This window comes from Dermacentor silvarum, chromosome 1 (assembly GCF_013339745.2).
Source record: "Dermacentor silvarum isolate Dsil-2018 chromosome 1, BIME_Dsil_1.4, whole genome shotgun sequence".
Classification (NCBI taxonomy): Eukaryota; Metazoa; Arthropoda; class Arachnida; order Ixodida; family Ixodidae; genus Dermacentor; species Dermacentor silvarum.
In genome coordinates, this window is record NC_051154.1 from 73265918 (window position 1) to 73290371 (window position 24454).

A 24454-nucleotide genomic window follows, 5' to 3' on the forward strand; every position below is an offset into this window, starting at 1 on the left:
ACAAAATCCTTGCCGCATCCGGCGCCGGAAGAGAAGGCACGACACGCGCGGACGACCCACGGCTCGCCTAGACCCGCGGCCAGCCGCCTTCGCAATGCGTGTCGCTAAAGCGAGCATCGGGCGCTGACCCACATTCGGCCGGAATGGGTGCTTTCCGAGCGCTGCTGCCCTCGGCGCTTTTGTGCGGCCCCGCGACCTTTTTATGCGCGCGGGCCCTTTTATCTCAGCGGCTTTCGTCGGGCCCAGCCGTAATGAAAACGTCAGTAATGGCCTTTGTTCGACAAGTTGTATATACAGGGAGCACTAAAGCGGTATCTGGCCAGTGACAGTCCCATCATGAGCTTAGCCCTGCTGCAGCGCGCCGACTCCGGCGACCGCTGCCTCCTGAGCCTCCGTCGCGCGGTGCTGACGGCGGTGGCGTTGTGGATGACAGCAGCATCGGCGAGTGAATCGTGGGTGAGCGGAACTGTGTTGTGTCTTTCAGCGAAACCCGAAGAAGCACTGTATAGTGCGCTCGGGAACATACAGCATGCGTGACCATGTAGCACTCGCTCTTTAAGGCCTCTACGGTCTGCCTAAAATCGCGCAACATTATGCAATATAGCTCTCGTCAGTGTATAGCATTGTCCTGTGCTTCTCTGCGCAGCGGACGCGTAGGTTTCGGCGTTGTCTGCTATCTCCTGTCAAAAACAGGGAGCTGATGACACTGCGAAACTAGGGGCCTGCTTAGGAGGCATTCTCGTAAGAATTCTTTGAGGTCTGGCGTTGCGTGCGTGCCAGCCAATACCACCCTCGATTTCCTCATTATTGTTTGAAACACGCTTGTTGGTCCTGCTCGCGACCCGTTGACCATGTGCGACACTTTCGCGCGTCAGCGAAGATGTGACATATGTGTACCATGCACCATGAACAATTGTGAAACGTGAACGTGACAGTGTGAGCGCGGAGACACAAAATATAACTTGGTTAAAGTTAAATAAAACGTGAAGGTTTGCTTTCAATAACAGCCTGAGATGGTGGTCTTCGTGAGATATATATTATACCACATGATACAAGATACAGACAAATTGTACGCAGGTATCTCAACTAATATAACTTGCGTATAGGTAAAGCCATACTTAAGTACGGTGAAATATTATGTCGACAAGTTCTCATGAAAGCATGCGTAATTTTTTTTTCAGCCTCGTTAGCGCATTCTGAATGCACCCTGCGGCCTCTTTACCACCGTGTTCTGAGATGTGAAAACAAATGGAACCAACAGTATGCAAGAAAATACGCCTTTATAACTTCAACGATTGCTCTATTGTGGTTTGCCTATCTGAAACATCACAAGACTAAGTGGGAGAAAAATGTTTTTTTTTCCTCCCACTTAGGCCCCAGTTCCTAGTTCCTAGGCCCATGTCGCCAGTTCACCCTAAGGCCCCAGTACAACTAACAAAAAATCCTCAGCAGCGAGCATGTTGTACAAATATTTAGGTTAAGAGTATATAGAAGAGATTTATTTATTTATTTATTTATTTATTTATTTATTTATTTATTTATTTATTTATTTATTTATTTATTTATTTATTTATTTATTTATTTATTTATAAAACCAGCGGCTGCTTTAAATAGGTGTACACACGGAGATTGGCTCGGATTATCGTCAGCGCATCGCTGCGGTCTGCCGCGACACTCGGTTGGCGACGTTGGTACCTTGATTTAGTGCTCTATGTTGTCCAGTGATGTGGTTTGAAACTATAGCTGTAGCAGGCACGCAGAAGATGGAAACACGAACATACAGAGGGAAAAGAACGAGTACACTGCTGTGGTCTGGGGTCAGCAGTTCCCTCGTTGCCTCTGCACTCGATAAACAAAAAAAGGTGTATACGTGTATACGAATGGGGCATAAACTGAAATCAAACTGCCGACTTAAAGTTCCTTAGGACATCCAAAATAATTCTGCGCGTTTAAGTGCACGTTAAAGAACCCCAAATGGTCAAAATTAATCCGGAGTTTCAAAAAAGAAAAAATAGATGCAATATCAATCTTTGTTGCGCACTGCATGCCTCTGTCTTTTTTCCTCGCTTGTTTGTTCGTCTTAGCCTTCCTATATATATATATATATATATATATATATATATATATATATATATATATATATATATATATATATATATATATATATATAGTTACGTGTGGAAAGACACACACGAAAGAGGCTATTTACAATATATTTACACTGGAATCAAACCGCCAGGCCGACAGCTTGCTCGCGCCAAAAGCCCAGACACACTTCATCGTCTTTCTCGCGGCGGCTCGTCTCTTGAGCATCTCTAGATGATATCGTAATACTACTCCCGCGGCGGCAAAAGCACCGTCACGGTGCTGTTAAATATCCAAGGCGCTTGGAGAGGTGTAGGGTTTGAGTCGGGCGACGTGGACAATATCACTGGTTGTCACAGCGGAGGACGTAGTGGGCGTGGCCAGAACGATTTCATAGGTGACGTCGGTCACTTGGCGGAGCACGCGATATGGGCCTGTGTAACAGGAGAGCAGTTTTTCAGAAAGGCCAACTTTACGCGATGGTGACCAAAGCAACACGAGTGTAGTCTAGTGTTAGCGTCGGTTCTCGGCCATACAAAAGGTAAAACGGGGAAAAGCCAGCAGTTTCAAGACGGGAAGAGTTGTACGCAAAGGTAATGTAAGGTAGAGCCAGGTCCCAGTCACGGTGGTCGGCTGAAACGTATTTAGATAGCATGTCTGTAAGGGTGCGGTTCAAACGTTCAGTGAGGCCGTTCGTTTGTGGGTGGTAGGAGGTGGTAATTTTATGCTGTATTGAGCAGGCTCGCATGATGCCGTCAATGACTTCGGACAAGAACGTATGGCCACGGTCTGTGAGCATTTGCCGCGGAGCACCATGCATCAAAATGACATCGTGTAGGAGGAAGTCCGCAACATCAGTAGCGCAACTGGTCGGAAGAGCGCGTGTTATGGCGTAGCGGGTCGCGTAGTCCGCAGCGACGGCAACCCACTTGTTTCCTGATGTAGATTCCGGAAATGGGCCGAGAAGGTCTAAGCCGACACGATGGAAGGGCTCGGCAGGGATGTCGAGCGGCTGCTGGTAACCAGCGGGGAGCTGGGAAGGCTTCTTGTGTCGTTGGCAAAGTTCACAAGCGGCGACGTAACGCCGTACGGAACGGGCAAGGCCCGGCCAGAAAAAACAGCGACGTACTCGGTCATAGGTTCGAGATACGCCAAGGTGTCCTGCCATTGGAGCGTCGTGAAGCTCTTCTAGAACGGTTGAGGGGAGGTGTTTAGGTACGACAAGTAGGAACTCAGAGCCGTCCGGATGAAGGTTACGACCGTCGCGGAGGACGAAGAGGCGTAGAGTAGCATCGGCCGGAGCGTGTTCAAAGCGGTCGATGAGTGCCCTGATGTAGGCATCACGACGTTGCTCGTCGGCGAAATTAACGAGCTTGGATACTGAGAAAACGCAAGCAGCACTGTCAATATTGGAGGAGTCAGAGTCGTCAACAGGGTAACGCGACAAGCTGTCAGCGTCTTGGTGCAGGCAGCCAAACTTGTAGACCACGGAATAAGAAAACTCTTGTAGCCCCAAAGCCCATCGACCAAGCCGGCCTGTAGGATCTTTTAGCGATGAGAGCCAGCAGAGGGCATGATGGTCAGTGACTACGGAGAAAGGACGACCGTAAAGGTAAGGCCGAAACTTCGCAACTGCCCAGACTACAGCAAGGCATTCCCTTTCCGTAATGGAATAGTTGCGCTCCGATGGTGATAGGAGGCGGCTTGCATAAGCAATAACGCGATCCTGGCCACGCTGACGCTGGGCTAAGACGGCACCGACGCCATGACCGCTGGCATCTGTACGCAATTCTGTAGGGGCATCAGGGTCGAAGTGGGCGAGAATGGGTGGTGAGATGAGAAGAGTGACGAGACGAGAGAAGGCGGTGGCTTCTGAAGTACCCCACGAAAATTGTACGCCTTTCTTCAACAGATTAGTGAGGGATCTAGCAATTGCCGCAAAATCTTGAACAAAACGACGAAAGTACGAACATAGACCAACAAAACTGCGAACATCTGCGGCTGTCTTCGGAACCGGGAAGTCTAGGACAGCGCGAGTTTTGTCGGGATCAGGCTGACTCCGGAAGCGTCGACGAGATGGCCCAGAACCGTAATTTGGCGGCGGCCAAAACGACATTTGGACGAGTTGAGTTGCAGCTTCGCCTTTCGAAATACATCAAGTATAGTTTTTAGACGCTCAAGGTGAGTGTCGAAGGTTGGCGAGAAGACGATGACGTCGTCGAGGTAACAGAGACACGTGGACCACTTAAAACCCTGGAGCAAGGAGTCCATACGCTCAAAGGTGGCAGGGGCATTGCATAATCCAAACGGCATTACTTTAATTTGGTATAGGCAATCAGGTATTACGAACGCGGTTTTTTCTCTGTCCATATCGTCAACAGCAATCTGCCAGTATCCAGAGCGAAGATCAATACAAGAAAAAAAGCTGGAACCATGAAGGCAGTTAAGGGCGTCATCGATACGTGGGAGCGGGTAGACGTCCTTCTTAGTAATTTTGTTCAAATGACGGTAGTCTACACAGAAGTGCCACGTGCCGTCCTTCTTTTTAACCAACACCACACGTGACGCCCAGGGACTCGAAGGAGGCTCAATGATGTTTTTATCTAGCATTTTGTTTACTTCATTTTGAATTACTCGGCGTTCCGTCGCAGAAACTTGATATGGTCGTCGGTGAATGGGCGTAGCATCGCCAGTAGGAATCCGACGCTTGACCGCGAGCATCTGGCCTAAAGGGCGATCGTCGAAGTCGAAAATATCTCGGTACGACGATAACACTTGGCAAAGGTCTTCAGCTTGCGCAGAGGACAGGTCTGCCGCAACCATTTTCTTTATGTTGGGATCGGCGCCCGAGGCTGGCGCGAGGGGCCCGCCATGTTCGGAAGAACCATCGGTTGATAAAGCTGCCACTTGATGGTCGCCGAGACAATCAACCTTGGCAAGGCAAATACCTTGCGGGAGAATTTGCTTTGCCAATCCAAAGTTAAAGATAGGCATGCGAGTGCAGTTGTCATTAATAGTAAGAACACTGTGAGGCACGGTGACGTCATACTGTAGTGGAATGTCGGGCAGAGGAGTGACGAGGTACTCGCCATCAGGAACAGGTGGGGAAGACATTTTGTTAGTTTCTTAACAAAACGTCGCTTTATGCATTGAAGCACAAAACTAACTGGAACGCCAATGCATTTCTCCGCAAAGTTCGGGAATTATCTCGAAACTGGTGTCATCCCGAGAATTCGTTCCAAGTGGATCCGCTTTGCGAACTCCACGACTACAATTTGTAAATTTCAATATTTGCCCTCAGGTAATTAGTTAAAAACTTAATTAGTGAATTTTTGCTAATTATTCGATTATGCATTTCAATTTCGTGTGCAAGTAATGTCCGCCTCTTCGAGTAGACCAGCTCATTAACTAGAATTGGGCTATCTGCCACAGGCAACCTTTAGGAATTTTTGAAAGTGTTCGCTGAAACACCCTGTATATAAATGTATGTGCTGTGGGAAAAACGCCTCGGTCCCGCGGTCCACGGCAGCAGCTCCATGTCCCGGCCGGCCGCGCCCAAGGGCGCCCAGCCGCAGCACGCGCGTTCCTCGCACCACTGCTCGCGCGTCCGTCAACTTCCTCGTCCACCGTTGGCTCCTATCCACCATTCACGTCAGCGTTCCCCCACTGCCCTTCCCTCTGCGAGGGCGTTGACGGTACTGGCTGGCAACACGGCGTTCGAACCCGGCGGCACGGTCGACGAGAGATGCCGAGTCGTCATGGGCGAAACGAAAGACACAAACACACCGCTGCTCCGCGTTGCAAAATCACTCGCTCACTCCGCCACGTCGTCACAGGGAGCGCACCGCACCGCAAGGCAGAAAACGAGGAGAAGCGACGAGTCGGCGGCGGGTGGTGTAGTTGGTCGTCGGCACAACGGGTGCAAGCATTCACCAGCGGCATTCCTTCCTCGGTTCTTGCCGATTCTTTGCCGATCGTTTGTGAACCTTTCAGTGAACCTTTTGTTCAGTGAAGCGTTCTTTGCCGATTATAGGGTGCATGTCACTTTTGAGCATCTGGCATTATTATATAGAGCTGTATGAAACAGGATCTCGCGCAGGCCAAAGCAGAGTATATATTTTATACGCAGATTTACATTAACAAGAACAAACGACGCGGTCGTTTGATCTCGCTCATCTTAATGCATGCGAGCACTCTTCACCATCTGGACACGTCTGCGCCCCGCAAGCAGTACGACACACTGTGAGTGGAAGGATGAGTTTGAGCTCATACGTGTAAAAGCGCGCCACTCTTTGCAGGTGCCTGCAGAGGCCAACGGCTGCCAAGGCCCTTGCTGGAGGCCCTCCGGACTGTTCCCAGACCCGGCCGACTGCTGCGGTTTCTTTAGTTGTGCATCGTGCCGCGCTTACCGACTACGCTGCGCACCGGGCACCGTGTTTGACCGGCGCTTGGGGCTCTGCAACCACCCTCACGATGCACCCGTCTGCCTGGCGCCCAATCCAGGTATTATACGCGCAAACCAAGCAGAATGACGATGTCACAGCACGCTCAGTGTGGCCTTGCCTAATCTAACATGCGACTATCAGGTGGTGTGATAATGACTGAAAAGTCGCATAGAAAGTCATAGTCATATGTATGATTGACTTTAAAAAGTCATGTATATGAAAAGTCACATATAAAATCTACTATAGGACCAAACTCTAGGAAACAACACAAACGAGCAAGTGGAAGAAGAAACTTGCTAAGAAGAACAAAGATAATGTTAGCAGCTTCTTTGGCGGGTTTAATTACAACATGCTTTTCCCGTATTTAACTCTACTTCCAACTTCAACTATATTATAAACCTTCAGCTTTACTAGCCCAACAGTGTGCATTGGCCATTCAGTCTTGTGACGGCGATAAAGTTTGACGGCTGGGTTTGTGTGATCATACACTTTTCTTTTCAACGACAGTGGTAAGCTCCCAGTCAGGATATATCAGCTGCTATCTCCCCTTACTTACACTCATATGCGCTGCGATGGAAGAAGAGTGTGAGAGACAAAAGCAGCTAGTTCAGCATTCTTGACTGGGGCCCGAAAGCAGCAGGTGTGGCTTGGATCTTATGGGACGTTTTCTCTGGTGTAGAGGCGCTGCGCAACTGGTCTTCCACCGATGGTGCCACTGGGTCCCAGAAAAGTTATTCGAGCTCGGGCAATGATGACGGCACTCGACACGCCCACGCGTAAAGCGATGTCGGTCATAGGCGTTGTTGTATACGCTGGAGAAGTCGTTTCCGAACCGCGCTGCCCTGTACCCACGAACAGTGTGCAGAGAAGATCATCCAGGTCTGCGTGGTGCCGGCACTAGAAGCAGGCAAGTACTTCCCATTGCGTCGATTAATGAGGAACAGTTTCAAGAATATTCCCGTCTCTGTGTGCCTAATGACCGCAGCATCCCTGCGAAAGAGTTCTGGAGAGGAGAAAGGGGGTATCGATAGCAGGTTTAAGGCAGCGGCCAGATGTGCCCTGGCTTTTTTGCAGCTCAAAGTTGGGGCTCAATACTGCATGATGTGACATAGAGGCAGATAAATCTGGCTTGCGCGGGGAGAAGGTGCGCGCGCAAGGTAATTGATTTTTTTCATTGAGAAAACAGACCGCATGCAGAAATACAGTTAAGAATGACTTCATGTGAGTGCGTTGACAGCGCTTTAGGGGTACTTAGTAGACATACAGGACGTTCACACACACACTTTAAGTGCCGACAACGAGTCGGTCTGCGTGACTCGCGTCGTATTTCGTGCAGTCGGTATGGTACCGTCAGTACGTATAGTCGCAGTTTGCTTGCGCCTCTGCCAGTGTGCCGTTTCGTATATTTCAAGCCTGATAGTACTACATGTTGTCGGCCGCGTGTGTTAGTGAAGAGGCAGGTATTCAGCTGTTGCATAGCTACTCTGAGTGGTGCACGACCGCCGCCGTCGTGCATTCCAATGCATAAGACAGCATCGGTGTGCATCATGTACATGCTCGTGTGGAGCGAGCCGTCATCGTCCCCCAACGAGTTCGATTTTGTGTCTGTAGTGTGCTCAATAAACTCTGGTTTCTGCCGGACGTGTCCGCGGTGTTTTAGCGCCGCAAGTTTACGTTGAGCCAGGCGTTTCCCGATGAAGATGTGTACAACTTGGTCGTGTGCTCTATACTTGAAAATGGTCGCTAAAGAAATACGGCACCCTTCGCGAACGCCAACCAAATCTCCGCTTAAACCGACTCTCACAGTTGCTGGGATCGGCATATTTAGCTGGCTATGGGTTCTTCTGTAGTGGTTCCCGTCTGTATATAATGATTTGGCTCCATGAGACTGCAGGTTAAGGAATGGGACATTATCCTACAGATTTCATCGGCACATGGAGCGCTGAACATCGCAGCATGATTTAATGATTGTTCCAGTCCCACAAGCGCGAAAAGCATCTTTATAACCTTGTAATATGCACTTGTGTCATCCCTGGCGTAAGCTACTGCACAGGGTTGTGACGTTTGTTGGAGGAATTCATTCTCCAAGTTCTCTGCAAGCTCTTCACGGCCAACCTCCTCGTGTAATGCCATCCGTGCTGCCTCATCAAGTGTCTTGCGCTAAACGAGGAGCAGGAGAATTTTACTCTGTGGAGGTCACCGTTGCAGACGGCCGCGGTCACATTTATTTGAAAAGACGCTGAGCGGCCCCGGCGTGCCAGTCCTGGCCGGTGGCTACTGTTGTTGTGGTGGGCCCAAATCGTGACTCACAATCTGGCTATAATGCGTCCTGTCTCGCGCTCCACGCTCGTGATTCCTTCTTCATATATAGTCTGCGGCGCCATGGTTCAAGATGGTGCCGCTACGACTCCATGCGATTGCTGTGTGAGCGTTGCTCAAAATGCTTTCACATATCGTCATCCAGTAATTGTAAGCTATTGTTCTTCTATACTGCTGTATAAGCATATTGCACATTCCGCAGGCGGTTCTTCGGATTTTGGCACATTCCCAGACGTATTGAGTCTCGATGAAAGCCGAATATGTCGATCCCGCAGAATGATCAAGCGACTTGAGGGGTCCAGCTTGTATACGGGCACACGGATTGCTTGTAGCTGCTCGATGCTTAGTATCCGGTTTCTAGCTCTATGTGTTCTGAATGCTAATATAACAGGCTCAGCTTCATCCATCAAAGAGTGCTAACTTGGGCTTGCTGGCGCTGGGTATATAGCTAAATTGACTAAAAGCGCATGGTACAGAATAAACGGAATAAACGAGGAAGCGCTGACTGTCAACCATATTTTATTGCGCACAGGTGCAGTAAAGAAAGGCGCCTAAACTTGTGGTTGTGAGGCATTGTTTAATCAGTGCAATATGCTAAGGCGTTATGGGGATCAGTGTGCACGCGAAATGTATGTGAGGTTCTATGCATCAACAGGAAAGGCGACATATACGTTAGTGTGCCGTCGATGTTGATATACACTCCGAATAAATAACGTCTCTGTCACAGACCCCGTGAACGAGGCGCAGACGCCGGACCAAATTCCAAAGCCGACTTATCAGCTTCCGAAAATAATCCCACGAAAGCAAGGAGAATTAAGAATGGGCCCTCTGGTGCGCCAGCGAACGCCGGTTGCTGTCTAAAGACCGATTCAGAGCCCAGAGTTGTCAAAACACAACAAAATATATTCTTCACACAAGGCAGTTACACACACACGTGCACACTTAGGCTATAGACACAACAGAATACAATTCAGATGGGTATTAACAGACGCAAGAAAATAATTCACGACAAGCGCTAAGAGTCCAACACGTAAATTAGAAAATGAATAGGAACACTAAGTGTCCAATCGTATTCACCCATGTTGGTCTTGTCAGACGATCTCGGCGTAGCTCGGGGCAAATCTCGAAGAAGGAACTACTTCCGGAAATGCAGACGCTCGATGAACTCGTCGACTAGCTTGCCGGGGAATCCCCTTCTTCCGCAGACGCTCGGTCTTGTTGTGTCTGGCGGTCCTTCGGGACACAGGAGGCCGGCGCCGACTCAGACGCGCCAACCTGGCGCCCGTTTCTCGCGGCCGAGAATTGTCACCTGGGACTGAGGGATTAGCAGTTGGTCTCCGGGCTGCCTCATGCGTGTCTAAACGGCAGCGTCGCCCCTTGGTGCGGTCCCGCGAATTACCAGCGCCGCCCGAACCACGACGACGCTACGCCGACTGCTGCCTTTCGAGACAGCCACCGCCCTACCTGGTTCCGCGAACTGACCGCTATGGAGAGGCGAATCTTGAAAGGGGCCCGTGTCTGGCAATCCCGGGGGAACGACATCAACGTTCGGTTCCCAAGGTGTCAACCGCTGCCTGTGTTCGGGGGCGACCTAGCAAGATTGGAGGCGGAGCCCGGCGGGAAACGACGACACATCACGTGCGGGATATGGCCTCCTGATCAAAGACTGTCATTGGCTAAAGGAACTCAAGTGTATTCCCTCGTCGAGTGAAAGAGGGAAACGGAAGGAATAAAACAGGGGACTTGAGTGTTGTGGGGACGCTTGAGGCTTGACCATGTAGAGCACACTTGACCATGTAGAGACGCTCGACCATGGAGAACGCTCGGAGATGTAAACGCTACTACATGCAAAGATGTTAGCAAGTAGACGGCTCCAATATCATGGAGCCCTTCTTGTAAAATAATGTACATTTTGTATATAAAACAGTTTTCTAATCTCCCTGGATATCTCCTCCTCTCGGCACCTGGCACGGCACCATACTGGAACCCTTTGATGGACCCTCGGACATCGACATTCGCAACAGTCTTCACGTTACATCACTTCACCGGTGCAGACTGAACTCCACTGCTGATTCTCGCACGGCGGTTATATAGCTTCCACAGGCGTTCGCGAACTTTCCTATCGGAATCGTGATTTCGTAGCATGGCCAAAGCCTGGGAATCTTCTTGTCTTTTCTCGTAGCTTCGACCGCCGCCGTCGAAGCGTTGTCGAGGGGGGGGGGGGGGGGTGACTCATCCCTTTGGCGCACGCTCACGCTGTAGCAATCTCTCTCGACTCGCAGGGTGAGAAGGTTCTCAGCGCGCGCGTGTGCTTTCTCTCTCTCCGGTTAACGTCGCTTCGTCGATGCTCTTCTAGACGTCTAGGCGCCGTTCGCGTTGCTGTTTGAGGCGTATGCGCTCTCCCCCTCTGTCGAAGTTGCCGTGGGGCCGGCGTGTTCTTTCGCTGGCTTGCATGACACGCGGCGCGCGCTTTGATTACGCGCTCTTTTGTGACACTGTCCTCCCCCCACTTTAAGAATATTATGCAATAATATTCAAGAAAACACAAAAGAAGCGCGTACAAAAGTCCGCTACGCACGAGTCCGTAAGTCCATAAATCAGTCTACTACAATTCACACGTCACTTCACTCGCGATACATCGAGTACAAACACAAGTCACACAAGTTCACTTGGACTACACAAGAACGCATCCCTCGTGTAATTAGTACAATTATATTACACAATAACACATCTAGCTCTCACGTAACAAGTACACTTCTACTATACAATAATACATATCTCGCGTAACATGGCAGAAATACGAAACAGCAGGTTCAACAGGTATACAAAACTATGACAGGTTAGTTTACAGAAAACATCACTCTGCTCATATATAAATAAACATTTGATGCACTCAATCAAAACACTTGCACCATACATTAATCGTCAACGGTTTTTAAATTTGAATTTCCTGTCCTTGGTTTTTCGATGGTGGTGTTTCGCGTGGTTATGAGTCCCGGTCGGTTTATTTTCGGAATCGGGTGTGGAAGGGAGCTGGAAAGGCCTTGCCGGAGTCTTCGCTCGAGCTCGGGTGACAGCTGCCGCTGTGTTCTCGTCAGCTGCTGATGGCTTTCCGCGTGGCTCTTCAATCGTCGATGGTTCGATCTTCGGTGATTCCTTCAAAGGTTTCGGGTCGTCTGGGCCTCCCTCGACGTTACCTATGATTAAGTCATACAGTGGACTGTCCATACAAAGAGCAGTGACATTCCCACTGTAATATCGGGTCTCGACCTCAATCTTGGCTTCGGCAAGCTTCCTAGCCGTACCATCGACCAGGTAAACTAAACTGGTTTCGCCCGTGAGCTCGTTGTCTTTGACCAAATCCCTTCGCACGATAACTGTGCTGGTGCCGGTGTCTCGTAACACCGTGATTTGTTTGTCTGCCATTTTTCCGGCAAGTACAGGCATTACTTTACCGAGAAATTCTGGGCGTGGTGTCATCACAGCGTTAACTACCGGAATTCTTTTTCCGTTTCGTAGTTCTACAAATCCGGCGTTTATGTCTTCTTGATGTTTTGGCGAGACATACACACAGGATGCCTGGGGAACGTTTTTCCCTTCGTTGCGGCATGTATTGACTTTGTGCCCAGTTCACCCACATTTAAAACATTTGACCTCGTTGGGGCGCGTAATATTGCTCCGGAAGTTGCTAGCATGGTGGCCCAGTCGGTTCCAGAGATAACACCTCGGAACAGGCTTCTGAGGGTTTCTCCTTTCATCGGATGTCGGTTTCTTTGCGTCCTCTGGCTCCTCTTTTTTTATCTTAGAGACGTTGGTGCCTCCCTGTGCCTCCAAAAATTGATCTGCCAATTCCAGCATATCTTGAAGCGATTTAGCTTTCATTTCTTTCAGATAGAGTGACAGGCTCGGGTGGCAACAGCTTGATCAGAAGCTCTCTAAGCGCACCGTACTCCTGTGCAGTGTCTGAAAGTTTGGTCCACCTATCAAAATAGTGGCTGTGCCGCGCGGCAAATTGCGTGGCAGTCTCGCCATCGGCAGGCTTTCCGGTCCTAAACTTATCTCGGAAGCCTTCTACGGTGAACCTAAATCTCTTTAGTAGAGCGGCTTTCCCCCTTCCATAATTAGAGGCATCGGTTGGCGTCAGCTTACCGTACACACTAAGTGCTTCGCCACTCAAACACGTGCTCAACGCAGTGGCCCATTGATCCTCTGGCCAATTCTGGCTTTTAGCAACTGTCTCAAATCTGTGCAAATAAGCATCCAAGTCATATTTTCTTTCATCAAATGCCACAAGCAGTTTGCTTGGGTTCAGACGGAAGATCGTTTCTTCCCTTTCAGTGCTATCGACTCTTGGCTGAGCGGGAGCGTCTGTGCGCTGCTGCAAACGAAGTCGTTCGAGTTCTAACTCGTGCTGTCTTTGTCTTTCTCTCTCAGCTATTTCAGCTTCCCTTTCTTCTCTAATCTGTCGCTCCTTTGCTTCTCTTTCTTCTTTTCGCTCCATCGCCCATCTGTCTTCTTTTATTTGTCGCTCTTTTGCTTCGCTTTCTTCTCTTATCTGTCGCTCCTTTGCCTCTTTTTCCTCTCTTATATGTCGCTCCTTTGCTTCTCTTTCCTCTCTGGCCCTTTCGACCGCTAGCTTTTCTCTCTCTCTTTCTAAAGCTTCTTTTTCCTTCTGGCTAACCCACTTCCGTAGTTCCGCTCCGGAAAGACTCATCTTCTCACCAAGCTAGGGCAACTAATTTCTCGAGATCCATGATGCCCTTCAAAAATCTAGCCGCGTGCAAAAATTATCTGCCTAGATTTCAACAATCGAACTGCTCTCTGCACACAAGTTAGCAAAACGTGGTGCAACACTCAAAATCGTTTACAATAGCAATGTAAACGACCCTAGGCTCTTTCTCCCTACTATGGACACACAATTTGCACCAGAAAGGTCCTTGTCGCGGACGCCAGAAATATTGTCACAGACCCCGCTAACGAGGCGCAGACGCCGGACCAAATTCCAAAGCCGACTTACCAGCTTCCGAAAATAATCCCACGAAAGCAAGGACAATTAAGAATGGGCCCTCTGGTGCGCCAGCGAACGCCGGTTGCTGTCCAAAGACCGAGTCAGAGCCCAGAGTTGTCAAAACACAACAAAATATAATTTTCACACAAGGCAGTTACACACACACGTGCACACTTAGGCTAGACACAACACAATACAATTCAGATGGGTATTAAAGACACAGCAAAAATAATTCACGACAAGCACTAAGAGTCCAACACGTAAATTAGAAAATGAATAGGAACACTAAGTGTCCAATCGTATTCACCCGTGTTGGTCTTGTCAGACGATCTCGGCGTAGCTCGGGGCAAATCTCGAAGAAGGAACTACTTCCGGAAATGCAGACCCTCGATGAACTCGTCGACTAGCTTGCCGGGGAATCCCCTTCTTCCGCAGACGCTCGGTCTTCACGTTACATCACTTCACCGGTGCGGACTGAACTCCACTGCTGATTCTCGCACGGCGGTTATATAGCTTCCACAGGCGTTCGCGAACTTTCCTATCGGAATCGTGATCTCGTAGCATTGCCAAAGCCTGGGAATCTTCTTGTCTTTTCTCGTAGCTTCGACCGCCGCCGTCGAAGCGTTGTCGAGGGGGGGGGGGTGATGACTCATCCCTTTGGCGCACGCTCACTCTGTAGCAATCTCTCTCGACTCGCAGGGTGAGAAGGTGTCTCGGCGCGCGTGTGCTCTCTCTCTCTCTCTCTCCGGTTAAAGGCACTTCGTCGATGCTCTTCTAGACGTCTAAGCGCCGTTGTTCGCGTTGCTGTTTGGGGCGTATGCGCTCTCCCCCTCTGTTGAAGTTACCATGGGGCCCACGTGTTCTTTCGCTGGCTTGCGTGACAGGCGGCGCGCGCTTTGATTACGCGCTCTTTTGTGAGAGTCCCTCACGAATATGATTGACGCCTATTTTATTGCGTTTCATTTTACATGCTCTTTTCCTTCTCTCATCTTTTTCTGCTTCCTTTATATAGTATATATACACTGCCTTCTGCGCAACAAAATTTGGTTGAAAGTCAGCACTTCGTCCGTTCCTTTTGGTTTGTCCTGTCGCATGCGATCTTCGTGTGCATGTGTGGTTTTGTGCCTGCGCCTTCGTGTCCAATGAGAATATAGATAAGTATGGGCGCGTACTCGATTGGGACGCACTTATTTAAAACAAGCACAAATTATGTAAAATTTACTACCTTATATAAGGCGACCAGACGTCCCGATTTAGGCGGGACACGTCCCAATTTTATCGCCGTGGTTCCGCTATCCGCACATCTTACGTGTTGAACGGTGTTTTGTCCCGCTTTCGCCTCTCCGGACTCCGAGTTGTCCCGAAATGCCTACCCTGTGGTGCCGAATCGGCTGTTCACTTTCTCGGGTGTGGCGCGGCGCCACCTTCAAAAAGACACGAGAGGCAGGGGGCAAATTGAAACACTGCCGAAAGTGAGGCAGCAAGAACTTGTGCTGCTCGCTCCTGTGTTGCCTGGTGTTCTTCACTGACACCTGCAAAGGCACAAGACTAACATGAACAAAAGGCATTTTAGACATAAACAACACAAGTAGTAGTTGATGCCAGTGGGTGAGCGCCAACCATGCTCTATTGGTAAAGGACTTCATATCCAGCCGCCATCAAGAGTAGGTAAAGATTAGACCGCAACCGAGATAGCTTCCTCATCCTTGAGGAAATCCTAATTACAATGAGGCAGCAAAACCTGCGATGTTATAAACGTTCGGAAAACGAATGTTTCGCTTTTCGAACCGTTAGATCGCGCCCCTCCTAGAACGCACGACAATTTACGGCTCTCACGTTTTCTCGATCCAGCTACAATGGACCGCTCAGCTAGCGAGCTACAGCTCGCTAGCCGAGCTAAAGTCAAAGCGCCCTGACCACGCTGTCTTCACGCCGACTTGCTTGTCAAGCATGTGGTTTTGGAAGAATGTAGAATAATGCCTACGCGCAAGTGATGATTTACTAGCTTGGAAACCGACTAGCTTCACATAAACTTCGAATATCTCGAATCTCGAATCGAGGACGCCGCTTTCAACATGCTGCTCGCTAAGAATCCACAATCCGTCGCTGAGATCGTTACGTTATGCCAAAGTTACAAGGAGCTACGCAGGCAGCGCTCGTTGACTCGTCGGTCTTCACCACGCGACGAACACATCGCTGGTCTGGATACCACCTTCGACCAGGACCGCACTGCTTGCGGAAATGAAGGCCTTCATTCGGGAGGCAGTAGCCTGCCAACTCTCCTTGGTACCATTTGCTCAGCCGCCGCATGTGCCACAGCCAGCTTCGACTATCGTGCCTCCGCTCCGCCGCGCCATCGAGCAAGAAATCGCCGAGTTATTGCCCGACCACCGTCACCATGTTCCTACGCCTATGCCACTGAGCTACACCGAGGTCGTGGCTCCACCCCAACAGGCACCAGCACCAGCACCGCTCAGTTGCGCTGAAGTCGTCGCGAGGCCCCGCCCACTCCCTGCGCATGTGCCCCCTCACTTTTGCCGACGTCGTGGCTAGGCCACCAGTGCAGCCCGCTATACAGTCCTATCACCAGCCGCTCCATACCGGGCGTGCTCCGACGTGGGCGGGACCAGCCACAGCGAACCGTTGGCGTAAATCTGACAACCGGCCTATATGCTTTGCCTGCGGCTACGCCGGTCACGTGGCCCGTTTCTGTAATCGTGTGCAGCCGCCCAGCGTCGCATCATCCATGCCAAACCGTTCGCCCCGTCCATCTTACGACCCACCTTTCGGTGTGTCACCAACATACCGCCCGCCGCCGAACACCCGCCGTTCCCCATCTCCACGCCGGCGCTCGTTATCGCCGATGCGGCCTCGTGCTGCCCCTCGGGATGAGGAAAACTAACAGTCGCAGTCCAAGAGGCAAGGGCTGCGACAACGTCGAAGTGCACAAGTCCTCATTGCAGCCCTTCCAATGTGATAGACGTGTTTGTCGACGGTGTCCGCGCGTCTGCACTCGTGGACACAGGCGCAGCCGTATGTGTTATAGACGCTACACTTTGCCGCTTACTTCGGAAAGTCACGACGCCCCTGTCCGGACTATCCCTTCGCACAGCCAGTGCTCAGCATATTCGACCCTTGGCGTCTTGCACTGCTCGTGTAGAAATTCAGGACGTTGTCTACGCCATAGAATTACTCGTCCTTTCCTCCTGCTCTCACGATGTCATCCTCGGCTGGGATTTTCTCTCGCGCCACAATGCCGTTATCGATTGCGCACGAGCTGAAATATAACTATTGCCGCTGCTCGATTTGACGCCCACTGATGCTCCGTCGCTTTCTAGGAAACTGATCGTCGAAGCCGACACTCAGGTTGCTCCCAACGCCTCAATGATCGTGTCCATGTACTGCAGTGGCCTCTCGGACGCCATTGCATTACTTTCCCCGTCTGGCCGTTTCCTCGCAAGGAAGGGCCTGTTGCTACCTTTTGCGACCGTGGACATCGTCAAGGGCACTAGCCCAATTTTCGTTTGCAACCCGTGCCCATACTCTGTCATGCTGCTCCGAGGAGAATGTGTTGGTACCGTGGAAGCCATCGACGGCGTGCAAGTTATCGACGTGCCCGACTACCCGAATTGCACCACCTACCGTACGCTCAGTGCTGTGTCTACATCTGACGCATTGCCCAGAGATGTATTTGGTTCCTCCATCGCCCTCACAGCGGCCCAGCGTTCCCAGCTGCTGTCCCTCTTGGAAGAATTTCCTTCGTCTTTCGACGTGGGGCAAGCTTCCCTGCGTCGGACTTCCACTGTAACGCACCACATCGACACTGGCTCTCACCCACCATTGCGACAACGCCCGTATCGCGTTTCTGCGAGCGAATGTCGTGTCATTACCGAGCAAGTCGACGACATGCTTCAGCGCGAAGTAATTCGACCCTCGAAAAGTCCATGGGCTTCTCCTGTCGTCCTTGTTAGAAAGAAGGACGGCTCCGTAAGGTTTTGCGTCGATTATCGCCGGCTCAACAAGATCACTCGCAAGGACGTCTATCCCCTGCCACGCATAGACGACGCAATTGACTGCCTGCAAGGAGCCGAGTTCTTTTCATCTCTGGATTTGCGCTCCGGGTATTGGCAAGTACCTATGGAAGAAGCCGATCGGCCAAAAACAGCCTTTATCACGCCCGACGGCTTGTACGAGTTTAACTTCATGCCTTTTGGACTCTGTAATGCGCCCGCGACATTCGAGCGCATGATGGACACAGTTCTGCGAGGCTTAAAGTGGCACACATGTTTGTGCTATCTTGACGACATCGTAGTTTTCGCGCCCGACTTCCCCACGCACCTCGAACGCCTCCGACGTGTTTTGACGTGTTTATCGAACGCCGGCCTACAATTAAATTTAAAGAAGTGCCGATTTGTTGCACGGCAACTCACGATTCTTGGCTATGTCGTTTCCAAGGACGGAATTCTCTCCGACCCCGACAAACTTCGCGCCGTTGCCGAATTCCCTAGGCCAACGTCCATCAAAGAATTGCGCAGTTTCATCGGTCTATGCTCGTATTTCAGGCGCTTCATTCGAAATTTCGCCGCCATCGTATCGCCCCTGACGAAGCTCCTAGGGGGCAACGGGCTCCTCACCTCGTGGTCATCACGAGTCTTCGTCGTTTGCTGACTTCCCCTCCCCCCCCCCCCCCCCCCAATTTTGCGCCACTACGATCCGACGGCCCCTACAGAGGTACACACAGATGCCAGCGGTGTTGGCCTTGGCGCTGTCCTCGCGCAACGCAAGCAAGGGTTCCCTGAGTATGTCGTCGCTTATGCCAGCCGAACGCTTACGAAAGCCGAGCATAATTACACCGTGACAGAAAAAGAATGTCTCGCGATCATCTGGGCTCTTACTAAGTTCCGGCCATATTTGTATGGCCGCCCATTTTATGTCATCACGGACCACCACGCACTATGTTGGCTGGCGTCATTGAAAGATCCGTCCGGCCGTCTTGCATGTTGGGCAGTTCGCCTGCAAGACTACGACATCCGCGTACTCTACCGCAGCGGACGACACCACTCGGACGCCGATGCCCTATCGCGCTCTCCCTTGGCTGACAACAATATACCTCGGCTGACTGTGTCTTCCATCGACTTTCGCACCATCGCTTCTGAGCAGCGCAAGGACCCCTGGATTGCGTCGCCTATAGGCTGGCTCTCTGATCCATCGACCAGGTCAAAAACCCGCGCGTTGCGCCGTCAAGCTCACCATTTCGCCATTCGCGACGACCTGCTTTACCGGCGCAATTACAGCTCCGACGGCCGCCGGTGGTTGTTAGCAGTGCCTCGCAGCCTGCGTTCCGATATTTGCGCAGCTTTCCACGCCGATCCCCAGTGTGCCCACTCTGGCGTTTTCAAGACTTACCAGCGCCTTCAACAGCGGTACTACTGGCGAGGGATGTACAGCTACGTTCAAAAGTTCGTACGCTCTTGTCCCGATTGCCAGCGCCGGAAATCTTCACCCCGCCTCTCGCCAGCTGGGCTGCAACCTTTACCTTGCCCCACCCGGCCCTTTGGGCGCGTCGGTATAGATTTGTACGGGCCCCTTCCCATGACATCGGCTGGAAACCACTGGGCTATTGTGGCAGTTGAGCACCTTACGCGATACGCTGAAACTGCGGCGCTTCCGGCAGCTACTGCGCGCGACGTTGCCTCCTTCCTGCTTCGTCGGTTCATTCTGCGTCATGGGCCACCCCAGGAGCTGCTCAGTGACCGCGGACGTGTCTTCCTCTCGGAAGTAGTTGAAGCTGTTCTCAAAGAGTGCCACGTTGTTCATCGCACAACAACGGCGTACCATCCTCAAACCAATGGACTCACGGAACGATTCAACCGTACGCTCGGCGACATGCTCTCAATGTACGTCTCCTCCGACCACACGAACTGGGACGCCATTCTGCCCTTCGTCACCTACGCGTACAATACGTACCGGTATACGCAGAGCACTACTGGTTTTTCGCCATATTTCTTATTGTACGGCCGGCACCCATCGCACACCATCGACACAATGCTACCATACCGGCCCGACGCATCTGAATGTGCGCCCATTTATGATACGGTGAGACATGCCGAAGAGTGCCGCGACCTCGCCCGGGCCTTTACCTCCAATGACCAAGAGCGCCAGAAGAACATTCGCGGTGAAAACACCTCTGCGCCCACCTTTCTTCCCGGAGCGCTTGTGTGGCTCTCAGTTCCTTCCTCTGCACCTGGTCTGTCTTCCAAGTTAATGCCCAAGTATGAAGGTCCCTACCGCATCGTCGAGCGTGCATCACCGGTCAACTATGTGATTGAGCCCGTTGAACCATCTTCGGACATGTGCCGTCGCGGACGCGACATTGTCAACGTCGAGCGCCTCAAGCCGTTTTATGATCCCCTAATAGTGACGAACTGTTAGGTCGCCGGACGGCTCCCTTTTTCGTCCCCGGGGTAATTGTAGTGAAGAAGAGGGACGATGCAGTGGGGCATCCTTACTAGCGCTGTCTAGTGGGGCAGTCTCTCCAGCGCATCGCTCGCACTACGCTGCTCGAGCTCGCGGTTCCCTGAACTGATCGGACGGTCAGCCTTACGCTTGCGTGCAATAAACGCCTTTACAATATTTACTGCTACTTACCGGTGACAATATTAAAGATTCGGCTAAATGTCTACTTGCTTGAAATCATCATTAGCTGATCGTCACCCAAATTATACCCAGATTGTGTACAATATACAACTGTGCCCTCCTTCTTTCTTTTCTTTTTCTGTTATTTGTAAAGTGCTGCTACATCTACAGTTTAGCGGCTGCAGATTTATATTTACTATTTAAATAAAACAGCGCTCAATCGGCTTCTCATAATGTATGAATGTATTACATTCTTCGCTCTTTAAATTAGAGGCGATCGCGGTTATATTTTTCCACAGGGATCTCCGAGAGCACTGAAAAGAATGAATGTTTCACATTTGTCTTTTGAAAACGTAATAAACTTTATTTCACATAATGGCTACGCATACAGCTGTTCAAATATATAGGGTGTTCTTGTGTGCGTGCGTGCGTGTGTGTGTGTGTGTGTGTGTGTGTGTGTGTGTGTGTGTGTGTGTGTGTGTGTGTGTGTGTGTGTGTGTGCGTGTGTGTGCGTGCGTGCGTGCGTGCGTGCGTGCGTGCGTGCGTGCGTGCGTGCGTGCGTGCGTGCGTTATGCGAAAGCGTCAAATGGCCCATTCAGCGAAAAAGCCGGCGTCTGTCGTCTGTAGCAGCGTAACGGCACCTACACTCGCATTGTCATTGGCTGGGACGCCACGTCACGAGCTGTGCCTTGACGGAGCAGAGCGGGCGAAAGGAAACATTGGTTGGTGCGCCATGTGTTGCGTGAGGGGAGAGGGCATTGCCGCGACGCGTCGCCCGATGGGCATCGCCGCGTCGGTGGCATGCGGCGTTGGCACCGCAAACTACTGGGGCTTGCTGGCTCGGGCAGCACGTACCGCTATGGTACATTGCTCGCAGCGCAAAACTCGAAGGACCGCTCAGCGCCGTTCAATTGGACACAAATTCTTTCGAATTCACGACTCATAAGAAGTGCTTAGGTGTCTTCGGATTTTTTACTGCACAATTGTTTTATAAAACGGCTATGAGCTTGACAAACGTGGCGTTCAAGTTATTTTCAGAAGAGAAAACGCACTCTTGTTCTGCGGCGAACACCCCTTGGCGTGGCCTTCTTTTTTACATAAATTTACTCTTGCTTATGCATGGCTTCATTTATCCTGACACATAAACCGTTCAGGAGACTGTCACACAGGAAGTTAATTTTATAGCCTCCTTTGTATCGAGGCTCCTCAGCGGTGCCCACCACTCGTTCACTACGCACGTGGAAGTCCATACTTTTGTACTTAAAGGCGCACTGCAAAACGTTTTCAACACAGTGTAGGAAAACGATGGAAATCTGTAGACACTGCTGCCATAAACATGCGAGCCAAATATTACAGTGCTGCATGCAGCAGGGAGCCCACTATCTCGCACAAAAGATCGCTCGTTCTCTCCTGCGGCTTTCGAGGCTTTCCTGTATTGTGCGCCGTCTATGATGGTATTATAGACGAATAGTTTATAGACCCGCGCGATAGCACATAGGCGTCAGCCATTTGGCAATTGTTCATGATCATGAGTTGCTCTCGAGTGAACACCCGCGCACGCTATACTCTAGTCCGGCCGTGTTCTGGCAAGCGGGGAAGTGTCGGTTGTTAACGCCCCCTAACCCCGGCCTCTTACCGCTCCTTCGTCATTCCCGGGCACCTTTGTCAATGGTGAACCCTGAAAAGTTACCAGCCGTGACCACGGAAAGAAGATAAAGGAATATCGGTGCCGCCTCAACTGACAGGAAACTTTGTGTTGATAAGGAATGAGAAAAGTAAACATTACGCTCTTTCGATCTCCGTTATTATTAGGTCCTATTCAAATACTCATTCTGGACTATCCTCACTGAAAATTATCGTAGTCACTGATTTGTGGTCCCAGCGTTGAATAAAAGGTGGTGTTGCAGTGCCCCTTTATATAACGTGAGACATTGAGAAGCTTAAGAATAATCTCATTGAGATGCACTGATTATCGCTTTAGTTTCATCGTGATGTGTTGTTGCTATTGTTGTTATTGTAATAACGAACGATTTCGCGTCTATGCTTTTCCGCTCAACCTTCGGTATAGAAAGCGAAATAGAATGTCGACGCTCTTTCTGCTTTCAGGGTGCTACCTCTACTACCTAAGCTCGTCACTCAGCGGGAAGAAATGAAACTACAGCGGCCAGTAGCAGCAATATCAACAACAGCAACAACTCACAAAGCTAAGGAGTGTGCCTTCGTGATCCTCGAAGCAGGACGGTGGACCCGACGAGCCCAGATTAAACAAGAAAAAGAAAGAAACCGTTCTAATAATAAAAATAAAGAAACACTGTCCTTATGGTGGCGCCGAATCTATGTCTATATTGCTGTTCTTGTTGTTGCCTCAAAACATGGCTATGCGTTGTATATTAACTTCTACACAGCTTTATTTGACAAGGTTAGTTACGAGCAGCTCATCCACGACCACGAACTACCCAGCTGACCCAGGTAGGCGGGGAAATGGTTAGATACAAACAAACACACATAGAAACATAAACGGATAGTTGACCCGCGGAAAGTGCGTCAAATAAGAATGCGAAGACCGCTGACTGGCAGCACAGCATGGCGAGTTTACTAAAACATGGCGAGCTAAAGAACATGCACCGTTCTGTGTTGCAGAAACATTGAACGACTTCGGGGGCGCGGAGCTTGTTTTTCTGCAGAGTGGAGTTACAGGGTGTTTCATTTTGGCTGCACCAAATTTTTTTTAATTGCCTGTGGCAGATCATCATCATCATCATCAGCCTATATTTATGTTCACTGGAGGACGAAGGCCTCTCCCTGCGATCTCCAATTACCCCTGTCTTGCGCTAGCGTATTCCAACTTGCGCCTGCAAATTTCCTAACTTCATCATCCATGTGGCAGATAGCACAATTAAAATCCTTGATCTAAACTACTCGATGAGGCGGCCATTAATTCCACGAGAAATCAAAACGCCGAATTGAATAATCAACCTAATTATTCTAATTAACTTTTGAATTAATTCTATTACAGCATAGATTCCAATCTACGAATTATAACCGGTGAGTTCGCAAGGCGATAGCACTTGGAACGAATTTTCAGGACTGAACCAGTTTCGAGATATTAATTTTCAAAGTGTCCGACGAAATGCATGGGCGTTCCAGTTAACTTTTTGAGGAAAACGCTCTTTTATGCATTGAAGCACAAAGTTAACTGGAACGCCCATGCATTTCGTCTGACACTGAAAATTAATATATCGAAACTAGCGCAGCCCAGAAAATTCGTTCGAAGTGGATACACCTTGGAAACTCACTATAGCTACACTTTGTAGATTAAGATATGTGTCGTAAAATATTTAATTATACAGTTAATTAGAATAATTATGTTAAATATTCAATTAGGCATTTGGATTTCTCGTGGAAGTTATGGCCGCCTCATCGAGTAGTTTAGGTCAAGGATTAGAATTGTGCTATCTGCCACAGGCAATTTTTAAAAATTTGGTGCAGCTAAAATGAGACACCCTGTACATCGCACTAAAGTCTGAACCCGATCGAGCTAGTTGGTAAGGCAAACATCTTTAATTAATTATGGTGTTTTACGTGCCAAAACCACGATCTGATTATGAGGCATGCCGTAGTGGGGGACTCCGGAACTTTGGACCACCTGGGGTTCTTTAACGTGCACCTAAATCTAAGTACACGGGTGTTTTCGCATTTCGCCCCCATCGAAATGCGGCCGCCGTGGCCGGGATAGGCAAACATCTTTGAACGGAACAGCGCGAAAGACGGGACAAGGCCGAATAGCAAACATGTTATATAATAACTTTTTTCTTCTATATTTTTTCCCTTAATTCTTCCAGTGGACATTCACTTTAAAAAATGAATTTGGAGGTTTTACGTACGAAAACCACGATCTGATTATGAGGCTCGTCGTAGTGTGGGTCGACCACGACGTCCAGGCCACCACGTGCGGAGTGCA

The 24454-nt window shown here is 50.1% G+C and overlaps 1 protein-coding gene across 1 annotated transcript; it reads left to right on the top strand.

Moving 5' to 3' along the window:
- The first annotated feature begins 6267 nt into the window (after positions 1 to 6267).
- On the top strand, positions 6268 to 22771 carry LOC125946418 (uncharacterized). Its single transcript, XM_049669560.1, has 2 exons — positions 6268 to 6588; positions 22600 to 22771. The coding sequence occupies exons 1-2, from the start codon at positions 6270 to 6272 to the stop codon at positions 22644 to 22646; spliced, it is 366 nt and encodes a 121-aa protein (XP_049525517.1). The 5' UTR covers positions 6268 to 6269; the 3' UTR covers positions 22647 to 22771.
- The last annotated feature ends 1683 nt before the right edge of the window (positions 22772 to 24454 follow it).